General features: G+C 41.4%; 3 protein-coding genes across 3 annotated transcripts in view; 1 reads left to right on the plus strand and 2 right to left on the minus strand.

Moving 5' to 3' along the window:
* The window catches only part of znf385a (zinc finger protein 385A), a 55,683-nt gene extending 53,827 nt beyond the window's left edge, over nucleotides 1-1,856 (minus strand). Inside the window, exon 1 of the mRNA XM_085259702.1 lies at nucleotides 1,695-1,856. Within this exon, the coding sequence (XP_085115828.1) occupies nucleotides 1,695-1,707 (13 nt within the window). The 5' untranslated portion in view covers nucleotides 1,708-1,856. The remainder of the gene's footprint in view (nucleotides 1-1,694) is intronic.
* A 1,564-nt stretch (nucleotides 1,857-3,420) lies between these two features.
* birc5b (baculoviral IAP repeat containing 5b) lies at nucleotides 3,421-5,762 on the plus strand. The gene is made up of 4 exons (XM_085259434.1): nucleotides 3,421-3,576; nucleotides 4,237-4,346; nucleotides 4,541-4,655; nucleotides 4,752-5,762. The coding sequence occupies exons 1-4, from the start codon at nucleotides 3,451-3,453 to the stop codon at nucleotides 4,833-4,835; spliced, it is 435 nt and encodes a 144-aa protein (XP_085115560.1). The 5' UTR covers nucleotides 3,421-3,450; the 3' UTR covers nucleotides 4,836-5,762.
* A 4,751-nt stretch (nucleotides 5,763-10,513) lies between these two features.
* On the minus strand, nucleotides 10,514-13,398 carry neurod4 (neuronal differentiation 4). Its single transcript, XM_085260667.1, has 2 exons — nucleotides 13,238-13,398; nucleotides 10,514-12,294 (listed from the first exon to the last, which is right to left on the minus strand). Exon 2 carries the CDS (start codon nucleotides 12,286-12,288, stop codon nucleotides 11,230-11,232), a length of 1,059 nt encoding a protein of 352 aa, XP_085116793.1. The 5' UTR covers nucleotides 12,289-12,294; nucleotides 13,238-13,398; the 3' UTR covers nucleotides 10,514-11,229.
* Between the last annotated feature and the right edge of the window lie 3,901 nt (nucleotides 13,399-17,299).

Genomic DNA, 17,299 nt, shown 5'->3' on the forward strand with positions numbered 1-17,299 from the left:
CTTTTCTTCTTCTAAAGTCTGTTTTTTTGCATGGTGATGCTGATGTACAGGCCCAACCTCGCTCACATATTGGGCTTTGGGTGCCTCTCGTCACTGTGGTGGTGAATTTAGAGACTGGCTATGAAAGTCAAAAGTGAGCCGGCCAGGCAGGTGCCATCAGCGTACTTTGGCTTTGCCTTAGAATGTGACAAATAAGTCACCATGTCAAAGGAAAACAGCAATCTTTCTCTTTTTAACCAAATAATGAGTTTGTCATAGGACCCAATCTGTCTGGTGAGTAAGTGGAGCTGAGCAGGAGCACAAGGACCTCTGCTTTCCCCTTGAATCGGCCTGAGCCTGCAAGTCTGACAGGCATATCACTTTCCAAATGTGAGGGATAATCATCCCACTAAATTTAGACTATTGATCAGGTGTGGATGTGTGCAGGAAATGTGGCCAGCCATATAACATGTTGCTTGAATTCTTTGTCCCACTTCAGAAAACACAGACGAACAGAAAAATGTTTTCCTGTCATTCCAGATACAGTACGACAAAAATAACTTACCAGCATGAAATCCATTTTTTCCCCATTACTCCAACAGTTGATGAGACACACTATTAGAGAAGCACTCAATGTGCCCTTGTGTACAGATTTTCTCCCTTAATTTTGAATTAAACTATGAAGTGTTTTAGAGTATTTCTATAAATATAAAAATGTTTTAAGCTTGTTTTAATTTTAATAATTCACCGTGTAGCCATGTTTTTAAAAGCTTTATTTCTTTACCTTTCAGCAACATGTTTTGATCAAACTATCAAGATGATTGTTATGATTTCTTTTCAGAAAGAAAGTTAATAAAGTTTCAATGACTGTCTCCTACAGAAAGAGAAAGAGAGAGTCTGTGAGAACACTGTATGTGGATGTGTGTACACAGGTGGGTGTGCCTGTCCTGTGAATCCACACTTGCCTGCGGAGGTGGAGAATGTCGCTGTTGACTGTCACACTCTCACACTTTCCTGACACTTTTACACCAGCACCACAGGAGCACAGGGCGCCTCTCTTTCCGGCCATATTCAGATCACACACTTGCATCACAACTCCTTTTTTCCTGAAATTTTACTATGATGATTTGCATTATTCTGCTCTAAGCCAACACATTATAAGCAGTGTATTTTTATTTAGACTAATTATCATCTCTCCAGCCAGTCCTCTATTATTAAACCTCAACATGGGTCAACCAGATAACATCTAAAATCTAGCATCTAATCTATCATCATCAAGAAAGTGTGCAAAGTATTCTTTATTTAGCTTTTTTCTAACAGTTAAACACAAGTGGTGTACTCGTTAACGGGGACAAGTTTCACTCAAATATGTATTCCTTGAATAATGTTTGTGTGAAATTTGAGCAAACTCGTGTGGAGCTCAGTCTGGATGTGAGAGCAGCAGGAAACAGGTGGAGCTGTCAGGACAGCGCTCATCTCCACAGATGTATACTTGAGAAAAGGAAAGACCTTCAAGCAGTGACCTTCAAGCACACCTGTTCACATATTTGTCAAATATAATCTAATTTGAGGTAACCAAGGCATATTTATAAACCCAAAAACTGCACCACACAGCTGCAATATTGAAGAAAAATAGAAGTCATGCATACTCTGCCATTATACGGAAGAAGACACATTGCAGAAGACGATGATATGATATTAGGTTCAGTTCTTACCTGTGCTCCACATTGACTTCAGCTACTCCTGCTCTTAATGACCGGGTCCAGTCTCTAACACTAGCTAGGTAAAATGAGAAACAACTATTTCCTTTGTTGAATCCTTGTACAATTAAACTGATCTGGCTTTTTGCAAGTAGAAGAAAAACAATTAAATTCTCATTATTTTGAAAAGATTCCCACGATCAGTGAAAGGAAACAGCATATACTTGAGTAATATGAAGGACATGTGGACATAGAGACCGCATACATACACGTTGCCTCTGTCACCTCCCCTCCACCTCTCTGCATCATACCTCCTCCCTCCCTCTTACTGACAGACCTGGTGAGAGCAGTCGTGTCAGGGGAAGGAGCGAGCCGTTTGCCGAATGCTGTAGCGGGGACTCATCAGCAGCAAAGAGGGCAGAAAGGTGAGCCAAATGTCAGTGAAGGCGTGAGGAAGTCAGATCCAATACCAACAGATGAGAATTACCCACCCGTGAAAGGATTTTTGGTACAGCATGTGGATTGAATTCTCCAACATTTGCAAAACACTCTTAAGCACACAAGCCTTTCTACATCTGCAAATTCTTCAACCTCTAAATAAACCCTGTGGTCCCACTGGATCACAGCACAGCTGCTGTACCTCAAACCAACAGCAGTGTTTAATAAAATCTGATGAAAAAAGCAAAAATTCAGATATAAATAAAAGCAGAGTGACGGCATAACACACGAAGAAATTTAAAGGTAAATTCTATTCTGCAGTAAGCAGTCATCCACCACATAGGCCAACTGGAGCTAGCTTTAATGTGACATCAGCTGTACAGTGAATGTCCAACTCATTCAAAGCCTACTGTTTGATATGTCCTTACACAGCATCACTTCCTAGAGTGCCTCCAGTGATTAGTGTGCGAGTGTGTGTATACACAGAGTCACACACTCACATCCTAATAAGCAGGTACTGCAACCCCCACCTCCCCATGCATTCTGCAGAAAGATAAGGTTAGAAGGGGAAAGGACAGCAGTTTATAGATGTAAGCATTTTTTAGCACCCAGGGGCCTCGGGGTAGCGTTACAGAGTAACAGAGACTCACTGCGGACAAAAAACTGCCCCCGTCTCTCTCAGCAATAAACATGCCATTAAAAGTAGCACCAAAAACCATTAATGGCTATAGTGTCTCTATTTACTGTTAGGTTTCTGACACATACACATGTAGGGGAAAAAAACTCAAGCGTATTAATAATTTCTCAGTAAGAATGCTGGATCGTATTTGTGGTTAATACTGTAAGCTGGTTCAAAGCCAGAGGGAAGGAGAGAAGGCAAGGCGGGTTAGGTTGCCAATTTTATTTCAACAATAAAGACAAACAGATGTCTGTGTGGAAAACCTCACTTCACAAGTTAAATTTTTGCTTTGTTTTGTTTGTTTGTTTTCTTTACCTAAATGATTTTTAATTGAACTTTTGACTCATTCCCATTCACTGCTTTCCCCTCAATGTATATCTGCAGTGGTTCTTCTTCTTCTTTACTAGCAGGGCCTAATTTTGCCCACAGTTGTAAGTTAGTAAAGTTTTACTTGTATAACAACTTTCAATCTTAATATAATAAAGATATTCACAACAAAAAACTGTAGAACATAAGAACAAAAGCAAGTCTAAACAGATCCTCGCGGCCTTGAACCTGGGGAGGATTTAATCAGTGAAAAGTGAAAACAGCTGCAGAAGTGTGCATGGCAGTGATTTAAGCACATGTCAGGCTGAGTCCATCCTTGGTGACATTATGGCGAGCGTTGATGTGCTGGCAAAAAGGTTTTACTCATTTGGCAAAATGTACAGTCATGATTTACGTGAGCAAAGTTTTGTAGACTGGCCGTTTAGAGAGGACTGCAACTGCACGCCTGAAAAGGTATGACGCCCATTGCAAGTAACTGAAATCTTGATGCTTTGGAACATGATTAGCTAGCTTGTTTCCATCATATTTGTTGTATCTACAATATGTTATGGATTTACACAGCGGTTACCTTTGGTCAAATCTATTTTCTAACAGGTTGGTTTAACTGGGACTTCTTGGGAAAATATTTTTATTTAAATAGTTGAACTGCTTTCTAAATATGACTTAACATTTTGTATTGACACCAAGTATTTAAAGGTAATATGTAATTAAGTTTAAGTGTAGGTGGTTCAAACTGTACACAGGAGTATTTACACTCATCTCCATGAATCATAATTGTAACTGATGATGATCATTGGTATTCCACTACATACTTTTATGAAAGCCTGGCAGTGTGCAATTTATGGTTAGGGAGGTGCCAGATTCAGTTTCAAGTGTCCAGTGCACAGGTTTGTCCCGGTACCTTCTAGTCTTGTCATGATAAACAGGCTGCTGACATCTTGCTTTATGAGCAACAACATGTGCCATGTTACCCTCTGAAGTCAAAAGGAGACCATCGTCAGGTTTCATTTTCAATGAAACTTATTCCTTTGCAAAAAAACTTCTTAATTCTTGGCCTGCCTGGCAACAAAAGGGTTCAGACAATATGGTCTCGCTTGCTTTTTACATTTGCAGATGGCCAAAGCTGGGTTTGTCCACTGCCCCAGTGAGAATGAGCCAGATGTTGCCTGCTGCTTCTTCTGTCTGCTCGAGCTCGAGGGCTGGGAACCAGATGATGATCCCTGGTAAGAAAAAATATGCTACCTGGGGTGCAGCAGTTAAACATTTAATTTGTATCTACATTACTCAAACGTGTTTCCTATATGCAGAAGACCGACTGCTACATGAAGTTGATAAGTCATGGCTCCTGATTATTGCCTAATCAGCATTATGTTTTTGTTTTTAATTGTGTTTTTGCTTATTATGTACATCTGACAAGGTCTGAACATGAGAGGCGCTCTAAATGTGACTTCTTAACCATGGAGAAAGACTTCACCAAGCTAACAATGGCTGAATTCTGTCACCTGGAAAACAAAAGGCTAAAGATTTACTACGTAAGTGCCCATCAGTTGGCTGTGTGCAAAGACACTAACTCTTCCTCAATTCTTACTTTTTTTTTTTTTCCCCCTTTTCCAACATTCTCCCTTTAGAAAAAGGTCTGGCACAAGAAGATGGCTTTTTTGAGGGATGCCATAGACCATACAGTTGCGGAGCTTAAATCTAAGCTGGACTGATTCTATGCATTTATTCATTGCATCTTATTTTATTTCAATACCAGTCTTGAGTGTTAAACAAGAACCCGCAGCCTGACTCACTGGTCGGATTGGATAGCAGTTCATAAAATTCAGCCTTAGGCGAATGCGACACTTTCTTTACAGTACCGTCTTTGACCACAAGATGGTGCTTTTGCATTAAAGCTGCAGTTTTGCTATAACGCTGATACACTTTCTGAAATTCCCAATCTCTCATCAAAACCTTAACAAATGCACCTCACTCTGAAATGAAAGCGCACATTGAGCTGGATTACAATGCGGGCTATATTCTCTTTTTTTCAAACACTTACTTATCATCTCCCTGAACGTGCCACCATCCCTACCACCCCTTTTCAAACCTTGACCCTGGACAGATGGCCTGAAGCCCCTCCTTTTCAATACCAACTGTTGCCCCAGTAACATCTGTTACATATAGGGGGACAGTGCACCGAGGGCTTGCCAGGATACTTTAACTCTGAGGGGGACTGAAATTCAAGAGATGCTGCAGCTGACAGTAGAAGGCGTGGGAACGATGGTTGCATGATAAGCACTTGACTGGGTTTGTTTTGCACTTAAAGAACAACGGTTTAACTCTGAAAATCATTTTAATTTTTCTCCTGTCTTTATGCAAGAGAAACTGATGCAGGGCTCTGTTTGTTTCTCACTGTGTTTTGTGGAAGGCTTGGTTGGATGACGTGAAGGATTAAGAGATGCTATCCCTTCCCCAACCTTCCACTGTTCTGGATTAATGTCTAATGTAACACTCTGGCCACTGAGCCCAGATCAGCTGCTTAATTCTCTCTTATCTGCTCACTGCAGAGCAAATTGAAGAGAATATTTTTAGACAAAACTAAAGTAAAATGCTCATAGGTGATGTAACATTTTTAATAAACTGTTCTGCTTTTATAATTTCCTCTGGTCTCTTTCTTGCAGTGCTGTTGTAAAATATTTCCTCAAACTATATTTTGTTCTTTAAGCTAAATGCATTCATTTAAAAAAGTTAAAGGATATGAAGGTGTATGTTGAGTTAGTATGGGGAAAGATCCAAGCTTTTTACTGATGAGGTGTTTGGGTAAGTGGTGTGGTTTTGCGTGAATACATGGATCATAAGGGGGATGTGTGCAGTAATTGCTAATGTAACTCTAATCGGGGCTTATACCCACATCCTGTGTCAATCCACTTATTTATGTGTGCTCCAGAAAATGAACAAAGAGAATAGCTTGGTATGACTTCTGTCCTCAAGTGGCACAGATGTAACAGATGAGCTTATCTGTGGGAATGGAGTAAAATATTTTAAATTACTGCATCATAACTAAGCTGGGAAGATGCCCTTTCACCTTTTCTCATCCTGTTATTTAAGACCTGAATAAACCTAACAAATCACACTTTAAAATAACAGGAGTCCACAGAGCACTATGACACATGCAGATCTAATTCTAAGCTTATTAATGACTGTGAGAAAGGATTGGTCATGAAATAGGTTTCTCTTTAATAAACTGTAAGCGGCAAGTGTAGCAGATGGACAAATTGACAGATGTTACTAACAGAAACTTTACAACCTGGGCTTTCCAATCCGGCCCCATCTGTTGCTCCTGCAACCAGTGCCTCCCTCTACCCTCCTCCAACGTTTCTCATCAGCATCTATCACTGAATCTTCTCCTCTCATTCTCCATAGTGCCCAAAATGAATGACATCAGCATTTACCCCCTCATATGACCCGGTTTAACCCCTCATAAACAAAGGGCAAATTAAAAGATGTCATGAGCGCAATGGATACACTGAGAAAGGCAGGATGATGTTAATGTAACTTTTAAAGTCTCACGCTCTTGTCTCCGTCTGAAAAGTTCTGATGGGAATATTATAAAAAGGATAAATGACTGGCATGTAAAGAAGCCAGCTGACACAGAAGCTTAGACGCCATTGTGATTGTGGACCACAGTCTGTGAGTGTTTAAATGATGAATTTGCTGATAGACGGCCAGATTAAGGACAATGAGTTGCACTGTTCATTGTATTACAAAGGGGGGGGAGATAAACATTCACTTCATTTTCATTTTTCATCAAATATTCTCTCATTTCTGGCTGCTTCTCCTCTAAGACACCGCAGCCCGTCTACCTTGGCTGTGTTTTGTGCCCTGTTCCAAAGGGACCTCCATCTGTCCCTACACTCAGCCCATTGTGGTGTCCCTAAGCCCAGAAACTTCCACAATGTAGTGGGCGTGTGCAGGGGGGCCAGGGTAAACACGACAGCATCCAGATCCCATTAGAAGCTCTTTAACTCTAACACCCTAATGCTCGGAGAGAAGTCTGGGAGGGGAAGGTCCACCCCTCATCCACTTGCACACAATGTCACCTTTACACCCACTTCCATAGGTAATGAACCTGGGAGCTACCCTCTTTCTTCTCCTCCTCCTCTCCTCCTCCCCCTCCATTTCTGAGTTCATGTTTCATATTTTAAAAAGAGCCCTTAAATTCTATTTTATTATTTTTTCCTGACATTAATATAAATATTTAAACTTTCAGTTGATGTTTTAGTGTTTTATCAGAGGGAAAAAAACATCATTGACTATTTATGACTGAAAGCTGTCATTTTAACAACACCTTACTTAGAATTTAGTTAATAAATGAAGTTAAACCTCTGGCTCAGTACATTTTTAAAAAATTATTTTACTCAGTCAGACCGTGCTCCATTTTCTCTTTCTGTCTTTGCCCATACCTTTTTTTTCCAGCCATCATCTTGGTCATCCTAGCTGCTCCTGAGTGTAGGGTGTTTCTGTTTTGGGGGTGCTCCACATCTCAACCAAGCCACCCATTGCCTTATGCACCCCACAGAAGCAAGCATGTGTGTTTATGCATGTGCGCTGAGGCCCAAGAGGAGGGAGAATCACTGTGTTCACCCTCAGCTTAAAGGCAGAGGGATTATCGGCACACAGACACTGATTAAAGCCTTCCAACGTCCTATGGCCCCATTAATACAGTCTTAATCACAATGCTTTATCCCTCCATCTACCTCCTATGGATCAGGACCTTTTCATTTTACTGTGAGCTACTCTTGTTTAGCTAGCGGATTAGGCATGCTGTACACGAAAACAAGAAAATATAAGCAGAGAAGTGAATTAGAGGAAAAATTGTGCTTTATATAGACATAAAGCTATACATGGGCTCATGCTGTCAGCAACTACTGGGCTATATTCATATATCAATAAAAAGTACTAAAGTTGAGAAATCATTAGCTGAAGCATGGGACCCATAACCCCTGTGTGCTGATATCTGACATGACCTCACTCTCCCAGGGGATTGAGCTACAGGTTGTGTTCCCTTGCCTGTCGCCTCAGCCAAGATGGCATCACAGAGCATGTGTTCCCTTCCCATTACTAGACCCTCATCATCATGCCCTTATTATAGACAAGAGCCACTTGATGTGTGTGTGACGCCTGTGATATATGGTACTGTAAAGTTATGAACCTTTCTACTATTTTTAAGTATTTTATTACAATAATTATTGGGGTTTTTTTCCATTTTAAAATAATTTGGGTTTTTTGCACAAATTAGCAAGAAAAAATTACATTTTAAAAGCTTATGGCACGTATATATTTCTGAAATTGCTGCATGAAAATCTCCGCCATGCTCCTCGCGCAAGACTGTCCTGTGTTTTCTAATCTTGTATCCAAAGTCAATTTATAGGGATTATGTCCATATCCACCCACTCATGTATTATTTGGACTATGGAGGATAAGTCGTAACAGCCCCCCCAACACCACCACCACCACCAAAAAAAAAATAACCACTACATTCTCTCTCTCACACGCACACACTGTTTTTGCTGTAGCCGAATAGCAAGGACACAAAGAGCATGCATCAGCTACTCTACGAGTACTTTCTCACACTGTCTGCCTGTGTGTAGAGCTATGTGTCATTCCTTCATCACGGCTGACACACAGCAGCAGAGGGGACAAACTTGCAATTGAGGATCAAGGACCTCGGTCACCTCTGCTGCCCTCTGCTCCTCTCTCCACTTCTCCACTCTTCCACAACACACTTACTTCCCTTTGCCTCTCCCATTTCTCTCTTTTATGCTCTCACTCTCTGCTCTTTCTCTCTTTCTCCCCAAATTGGCCCAGCTGTCCATCAGCCCCCCACCGTTCCCCCAGCTGTCTGACCTCCCCAAACGAGGAGCCCAACAACAATACAGGTCACAGGTCAAGAGAAAGAACAGGCTGCGTTCACAATAGACCAGTGGCGCCCACTAAAACAATCATTCCCTTTTCTTTTCCAGCCCTTCTCCACTGTTGCCAGGACTGGAAATGACAAATCTCTGGAGGGGTAGCTGAAGGAAACGAAGGGGGAGTCCTCTTAGAGAACAGCATCCAAAAGCACCTTCCCCCTTTTCTTTTTTTTTTTAACAATTGGCCAAAAGACCACAAGGATAAATACACTCATGCACTTCATCTTTGCACTCTGCCGCCCTGTTCTTTGTTTATTTCAAGAGTCATCATGTCCCTCAGCACAATCATGAAAGTCAAAACTGATACTCCGGTCATTAGTTGAGTGATATAAATGTTTTAGGAACTTTGCCAGCTTTACATTATCTCTGGATTGATGTATCCTTATTTCTGCTTTGCTGAACTTTTTACCCATTTATGGCATTAGTATGTAGAGACTGCATTATTTTAATATTCATAAAAGCTAATCTTCTTAGCTACTATATAGCATCCTTCTTACACATGTGCTGTGTCTCAAAGAAATGCCAGGCTAGTTTACCATTCAGTAAAACTGGATGAATTATTGGAAAATGAGTTCTTGCCCTTCAGTGTTTTGGCATGAGCTACATGGGAAAATGGGACACATGGGAGAGAAAGCCAACGATAGAGGCTCAGAGCTGTGACAGGTTCACCTGTTCCCCGGAGCAGTTTTCCCATGGCCCACAACAGCCTCCCGCCTGACCTGATAGAAACCCCGGAGCAAGCCTTTGAATGACATCATGCACAGACTCTTTCTCTCTCACACACACATGCACACACTCATATCATGCAACAGATCTCTATTTCCCAGCCACAAAGTACTCCTTCATCCAGTCTTGCTGATTTCCCCTTTTTTTTTTTAGTTGGCACACTCTTCTATTGTAAAATGATTTAGAGCCACAGAAATCTAAATATACTAATTAGCTATCTGTGTTGTTTGTGTAATATTTATTTTGCATGTAAAAATGCATTTATGAGTATAGAAAAATGCCCAATACTGCACCTGCTGGTAATCGTGACCAGATTACAGGGATATTCTGAAAATGATGCATCTAAAACGATGCACAAAGCTAGTGAGAGCGATGTAACAGCTGTCGCTGACTCACATTTATTTATTTTTTAAAACCAGAACTTGTAATTTAACTGAAATTGTAATCGAGTTGATGAAAATAATTTGTCCTCTGATGTGAGGGCTTAGCAAAAAGAGTCATCTCTGTATTATCTACTGTGCTTTATATATAAGTGTAATACTAAAACGCAAAAAGAAATCTAAATGAATGAAAACATCACTGTACCAAGCTTGTGTTTACAGCCAGTTAGTGCATGCGTTTGTCTTTCTGTTAAACTAAAATGTAAGAAATGGATGAGAGCATAACATCACAAAAAGACATGGCACACGTGTTACTATGGAAATAGCATATAATATAAGAATATTTATTTAATTAAGTGCGAAACAGCAAAATATTAACAGTACAGTATGACAAAAATTGTGACACCAAATGAACAAGTACCTGAAAGACTTAAAATAAATAAATTAAATACAGTACAGCTACCAGTGGCTGGCATCAACCCAAGACAGTGAAACAGAAACTGTGCTGAGAAAAATATAAAACAGACAAGACATTATCAAAATAAATATTAAATACAGGTATAAATAAATGCATTGCTTTTCTTAAATTCAGAAGGAAACTGGCTGTAGGCCTCAGTGCACAATGGGGGACTTTTTGATCAATTTCTTTTTATACGTAGACGTGTAAATAATAAAGTATTTGTTCAAACATAAGCATCTGAATAATGCTTCAGCAAGGACATCTGATTTGGTAAACTAATTTTTACTTCAACTCTTTAAAAACTGACGGAGCAATGTGTTCAAAAGAAGATTAACATATAAACAAAAGTGAAATAAATACAATAATAAATGTTATGGGTGCATGTTTCAGGTAGATTGAGTTGAGGTGATGAGTCTTCTCTCTGAGCATTCAGTGCTCTCCCAGAGTACTAGACAACATAAAAGCAAACATTTTTCTCTATACACTCAGTACCACAGTCATCCTTTTTTTACAGCAGTTTATACAGGAGCAGTGCTTCTACTCTGGCTATTCATAACAGTCACTCATTCACTGGTACTATCACATTTCAGATGGTACCCATGTGAGAGGTGATGAGGTGAGGGGGAGCAAAGGAGTCAAAGGCCACATCCAGGGGCAACTCATAGCGAGAAGCCTGTAAGAGTGGGTGGGCCTGAGGCCCCCCTGGTAGGCTGCCTGTCGTGGACGTGGGGTAATGGTGGGATGAGAGGTAGTGAGCATGGTGGGGTGTGTAGTTCCTCTCTGACTCATGCGGAGATGGCTCCTGCTTCAGGGCAAAGTTGCCACTGATGCTGAGTGGGGGAGTGAGGGGCCCATCGTATGGAGGAGTGCTGCTGCTGCACTCGTTAGGGGAGGGGTTGTCATATACAGGCCCCTTGAATCCTTTCATTTGGAGGAGGTGCGATGCCTCGAGGGAGCCGTAGGGTGGGCTGGGAAGGCCTGGGGATGGGTAGCTGAGGGGATGGCCAGCCACCATACTACCCATTCCTGGACCTCCACACTTGTCTTCCAGCTTATTAAGAATCATCGGACTGGGTCCCAGCTGCAGGCAGCCAGCCACAAGGTTGCTGGTAGGCTGGGACAAACCTTTACACAGCATCTCCACAAATCCATGACTCTCTGGGGACTGGCCACTTTCCAGCACCTCCGACAGAGCCCAGATGTAATTGCGGGCCAGCCGCAGAGTCTCAATCTTCGACAGCTTTTGTGTCTTAGAGTAGCAAGGCATCACTCTGCGCAGAGTATCCAGAGCATCATTTAGCCCATGCATACGAGAACGTTCTCTGGCATTGGCCTTTATTCGCCGTGCACGAAACCTCTCCTGTCTAGCTTTGGTCATCTTCTTCTTTTTAGGGCCTCTCCTTTTGGGAGCATTTTCTCCATTTGGTCCATCCTCTTCATCCTCTTCCTCTTCCTCCTCTTCTTCCATATCCTCACTACCCAGTTCTGTGCAGGAGCGGAGGCGACCCCCTACAGTCAGGCCATGGCGCCCCGTCAATTCTGGGCTTTCATCTCCATCCTGTGAGCTGCCGTCATCATCGAGCCAGCTGAGGGAGCTCACCAGCTCACTCACATCCCCACTTTTCCCAAATGATTTGGTCATCATTTTGATCTAAAGAAAAAGAGCCCACACAACAAATTCAGTACTTTGGGATTCAGTGTCTGTGAATGTAAATCCTTGAGGCTATTTCCCCATAACGTGATAAAATTGTATTATTATTTATAACTGATGGGTACCAGAAGAAGCACACACTGACTGAGAGCGCTCTCATTTCAGCAGGGCAGTATGGACAGATCACTTATATGAAGTGCAAGCACCTCTGTCGCATAACAGTTCTGAAATAAATCCAGTAATTATTTCAAATCAATCTCACTGTGAAATTTGGATATTAATGAATAAATGGCTGTTTTCAGAATGAGATGGATGAGTGGTTCCCTGCTGTTATTCTCCAGTCTTTCAGAGACGCTGTCAATCTGGGACACCACGGGATTTACTCAGTATATAAAGCTCAAAGATTAAACAGGCAACATACAAATCAACAAACATGTAACCCCCCAACACACACACACACACACACACACATTTCTCTGTTAGAATACCTTCATTATTATTATTATTATTATTATTATTATTATTATTATTATTATTATTATTATTATTATTATTATACTTTTTGCAGAGCAATCTATATCGCCCCAAAATCACATTTTAAATGTTATTTTGTACTTTAATGTTAAGCGAAACGAAGAATATTTGTTATTGTTGTGCAAAAAAGTCCTACTTTGTGATTTTTAAAGTAATTTAAAGTAACTTGTAGAGCGAACTTTGGGCTCGTAATTCTGTCTTTACTGTACATCCCACTGAACATAAAAAAGATAGAACTGTAAATAATAGGATGATGCTTGGGTGATTTGAAAGGTTTTCACAGCTGTAAATAAGCTTAAGAGTTTTTTTCTGCAAAAATTTCATGTGTTAAATTTATTAGCTCTAATGTGAGCCATATGGGTTTTTTTCTATTTCTTTCACAAGACTTGGACATAAAATGTCAACTCACCTGTTTGGGATCCGTTTTCGCTTCGTTCACAACAGATTTTTAAATGTTAAACAGACTAATAAAAGAGTGATAAGTCCACAACTGCTGTGTTTCTTTCTTCGCGCACCGGCCAGTGTCCCTTAATCTTCTGCTCCCTCAGATGGCCATGAGTACGCTTGGAACTTTCATCTCCAAATGACACGATCGGGCTGATATTCTTTTTGCCTTTAACCGGCAAGTCCCTCCCTCTGCCGCCCCACCCACCGTCAACTTATCCAAACGCGCGTGGCGTGCTCGTGACCAGAAGTTTTGGCAAATGTGCAGCGAGCGAGAGAGTGAGACAGGGTACATGCATAACATTTTTTTTAATCATGAAGTCCGTGAACTACGAAAGGATGGGTGTATAGGACGTCAGAAATGCACAGCGGCCAACAAAGAGGAACTTGAAAACACTTGGTAGCAGTTTAAGGAGCACATGCAGTGTTATTTAGCATCTTACAGCCTTTCATAAGACTCTTTCCCCAAATGTGACTTTGCTTATACCACTATCTAAAAATATGTTTATGTCTAAAACAAAACTAATCATTTTCCAATCTTCTGCTAATCCCGCTTTATCCTACTTTTTTTTCTAATTTTAAGTTGTGTTGCAAAATTATTGCCGCTATAGGTCTACAAGTACCACGATTGCGCGCAAATTGAAATATATGTTAAAGCTATTTTTAATAAAAGAAGAAAGAATAACTCAAACTCAATAATAAACTCAATAATTTCCCATCACAGATTTCAGTATTACGCAGGAGTTTGCTGTTAGATTTCCAATCACATCTGACTTGAATGAAGATCTCTTGTTGTTGCCCTCAAATCTGAAAACACAGAAATCGTAAAATCCACTGGACTGTTTGCTGCTGCGCGAGTGTGTTAACCATCGTAATCGATTGTCTATCTCTTCATTAGTCGGTTGGATTATACATTTTCCACTTCATTAAACGCAGTGTGGGCTTGATCTTCAATGAGTTAAGAGACGCTCTTCCTTATGTGCGTATTTAAGTGATTTTGACAGCGTGGTGTGCGGAGAGCAGGTGTGTGCGCTGTTCAACCACTCATTCAATTGTTTCCTTCAATTTTTAGCGTCATATTTGGCCCCAAGGAGTTGGCAATCTGATTACTGAGTCGATTGGTCCTGCGATCGAGACACATTTAGATCAGCTATGCTTATGAGAATCCATTTGGAAATGTAATCAGCTACACCGTCTAGTTACTGGATTATCAATGATACATTTGGCTTATGACTAATTGCTTTTATGCTTTGCTTTCTATGTCGTTTTTTGTTTGTTTGTTTGTTTGTCTTTTGTTTAAACTTTAAACACGTACAACCTAACTTTTCAGTAGACTCTTTGAATCAAACGCGTAGTCCACGTGACGTGAGTTTACGTCTTTTATTAGGCTTCACAAATCTTATGTAAATATTGGTCATTTTGCACACTTTTAACTACAAATGCCAAAGCACGAGATACGCCCGCCAGTCGTCGTGCGTGGCGAGCCGCATCTCAGTGGGGGTCTATTGTTACAACCGGCCACTGACAGACGGGGTCTCGCGAGTCGCACGTGCCCCCGCATTGATCCCAATTGTGCGCGCGATTGCGCACAGCTGTGCTCGTGACTGAACCTTTTCGACTATCCGGTGAAGTTTCCTTGTTTTTAAGAGCAGTATTTCCGGGGGGAAAGATATAATCACGCGATTAATTGACAAGAAGCGCTTGAAAACAGGCACTTATCAAACGATTTATTAGACACAAGCTAACAGATGGCTGAATATGGGAGCAACTGGGGGGTGGGGGCATCTGTTGCTTGGATGCTGAGGCGTCACTCGCGAGTAGATGTCTTGTGCTTGAAACAGTATTTATCTACCTCTCTAATCACTCCTGGTCAGTGCACTGGCCATAAAGGTATGTGGACAGGAAGATAAGCCTTGTCCTTTGTGTATGTGGCTAATATGATGTGCCCAAAGCTCCCCTGGTGGATGCACTTCTACACCCCCAAATACATACACTCTCCTTCTGTCCCAGGAGTGTGAGTATGGCCACGCCACACCTGCAGCCTGCATGGGGAATTGGAGCCTAGCAGTCTCCGACAATCCCCATCGGTTTCCCAAATGACTGACTGACTAAGGGAAAGGGAATTGCCCTGCTCCCATTTAAGCAATAACATAGAAAGCCAACCTTCCGGAAGAGGTCATGATGAACACAGATGATCTGAACCAACTTTTGATGAGTTTGCATGATTTGAACTTGGGATAGTTCTACATATTTATCTTTGCAACAAGTAAAGTTAAAGTAGACAAGTAAAGTTACACAGTCTACTGAACTGACGTACTGTGTTTCAAAGAGATGCATTTTAATAATGAAGATTTTGTGAACATAAATCAGATTTTAATGTATGCTTTGATTTGATTGATTGGCCAAAAAGAAATGCATTGTCAGCTTTGGCATGAGCTGTCCAAGACAAGTTTATGTTCACGACTAAAAGAGTACCAGCCCCACTTTAGCCTTTTAAGTGCTGTTGTTGGTATTAATGGGGGCAACCCCATTCCGTACAAAAAACCACTGCCACAAGTGAGTTGTCTCGCGCTCTAGTCCCCTGGGACTCCGAGTGGAATGGGAGGGATTGGTGCACTGTGCTGACAGATGGGTCCTTGTTCCGTCTTTTTCTTCATCTCTATCTCCCGCTCCCTCTTTTGCTAAAACACAGACACACTCACACACACCAAGACTGCACGAATACAATAGGAATTAAAGCTCCACATGCTCCCTGGCTCGCTCCTGAAAGCTGAGCCCCCTTGTACGCATAAAAGATGCAGCAAGCTTGGATTTGTGAGAGGAGCTGGCATGCTAGTTGGGGTGATGTGGCACAGGGCGGTTAGGCTAGAGAGAGATGCAACTTCACTGTTCAGAGTTTAGTGTCCTGAGCCCATTTGTACTATGTATGATGCAGTTTTCTCTCTACGACTGGCAGCATCTGATTTCAAGTTATTTTATGTTGCGTGTTAAGACGTCTTAGTCTTCCTTCCATTTGCTGTTCATTGTGGCTGAATACAATTACAAAGCAGACTTCTCTGAATTTTTTATTGTAGACTTGGAAAGATCTTTAAATGAAGTGTTTCTCCCAAATTAAATTGTGCAAACTAAATGTAAAGAGCTCAGAGCTCAGTTGTAAGTTTTCACACTTTTGCAACTGCGGCCCATTTACATGAACGTCCTACTGCTGACATTCAGCATGGCAGACTGAATAAAGGTGTGTGTGCAGCCATGCTCCACAGAAAAGTGTACGGTTTATTTATCCTGTTGTGTCTGAACATAATTCCATGTTCAACTTGATACCTTTTTTTTCTGGAAAATCCCTTGTTATATCCATATGGTGCCAATAAATTAGAGTCTCCTGGATCACAAAGGGCATTTAGATAAGATCAGGCAGCATTTCATCTCCAAAATATGAGTAGATTGTTTGCAGCTTATTCCTCTTCCTTTGGGCTAATGGATTTGGAAAACATTCCAATCGAGCAGAAATGTGCCTACAGAATGGGAATCGGGCCTGAGGGCAATTCTCACTAAGTGGGGAGAGAGCCATTAAACAAAGGTGCCTGTGGTTTCATATTCAGGATACTTTACAACCTCCGTCCCAGGACATCAACAGTGTTTTTCGTTGTGCTGTTAGAGGGGGCCGAAGGGAGGGAGGGGGGGGTCCATCTGCCATGCTGCCGGTCCTCTGGGAGATGGGCATATCCCAGGGGTGTTTTGGAGAGAGAGGGTCTGAAAGGATTACACCCAACCACTAATCAACGGCAGTAATCTGTGGGCCCCCAATACAAAATCCCCTTTCGATCCAAACAACAATTTAGGATAGACGATAAAATCTGAGTATACAGACATTCAACTGACATTGAACAACCTGATAAACGTGATGACAAATTCAGGTGATTTTTTAATTGGGAGAATCAACTGCGAAGGTGTGATTGGCAAAGAGCCATAGTGTCTCTGTGATCAGGTGCAAGTGTCCCACAAGTGGCCTAGTCTGAAATCCCAGTGT

Source organism: Mchenga conophoros, linkage group LG20 (genome assembly GCF_057382185.1).
Source record: "Mchenga conophoros isolate Kocher_MC1m ecotype Shallow Benthic linkage group LG20, M_conophoros_male_GT1.1, whole genome shotgun sequence".
Lineage (NCBI taxonomy): Eukaryota > Metazoa > Chordata > Actinopteri > Cichliformes > Cichlidae > Mchenga > Mchenga conophoros.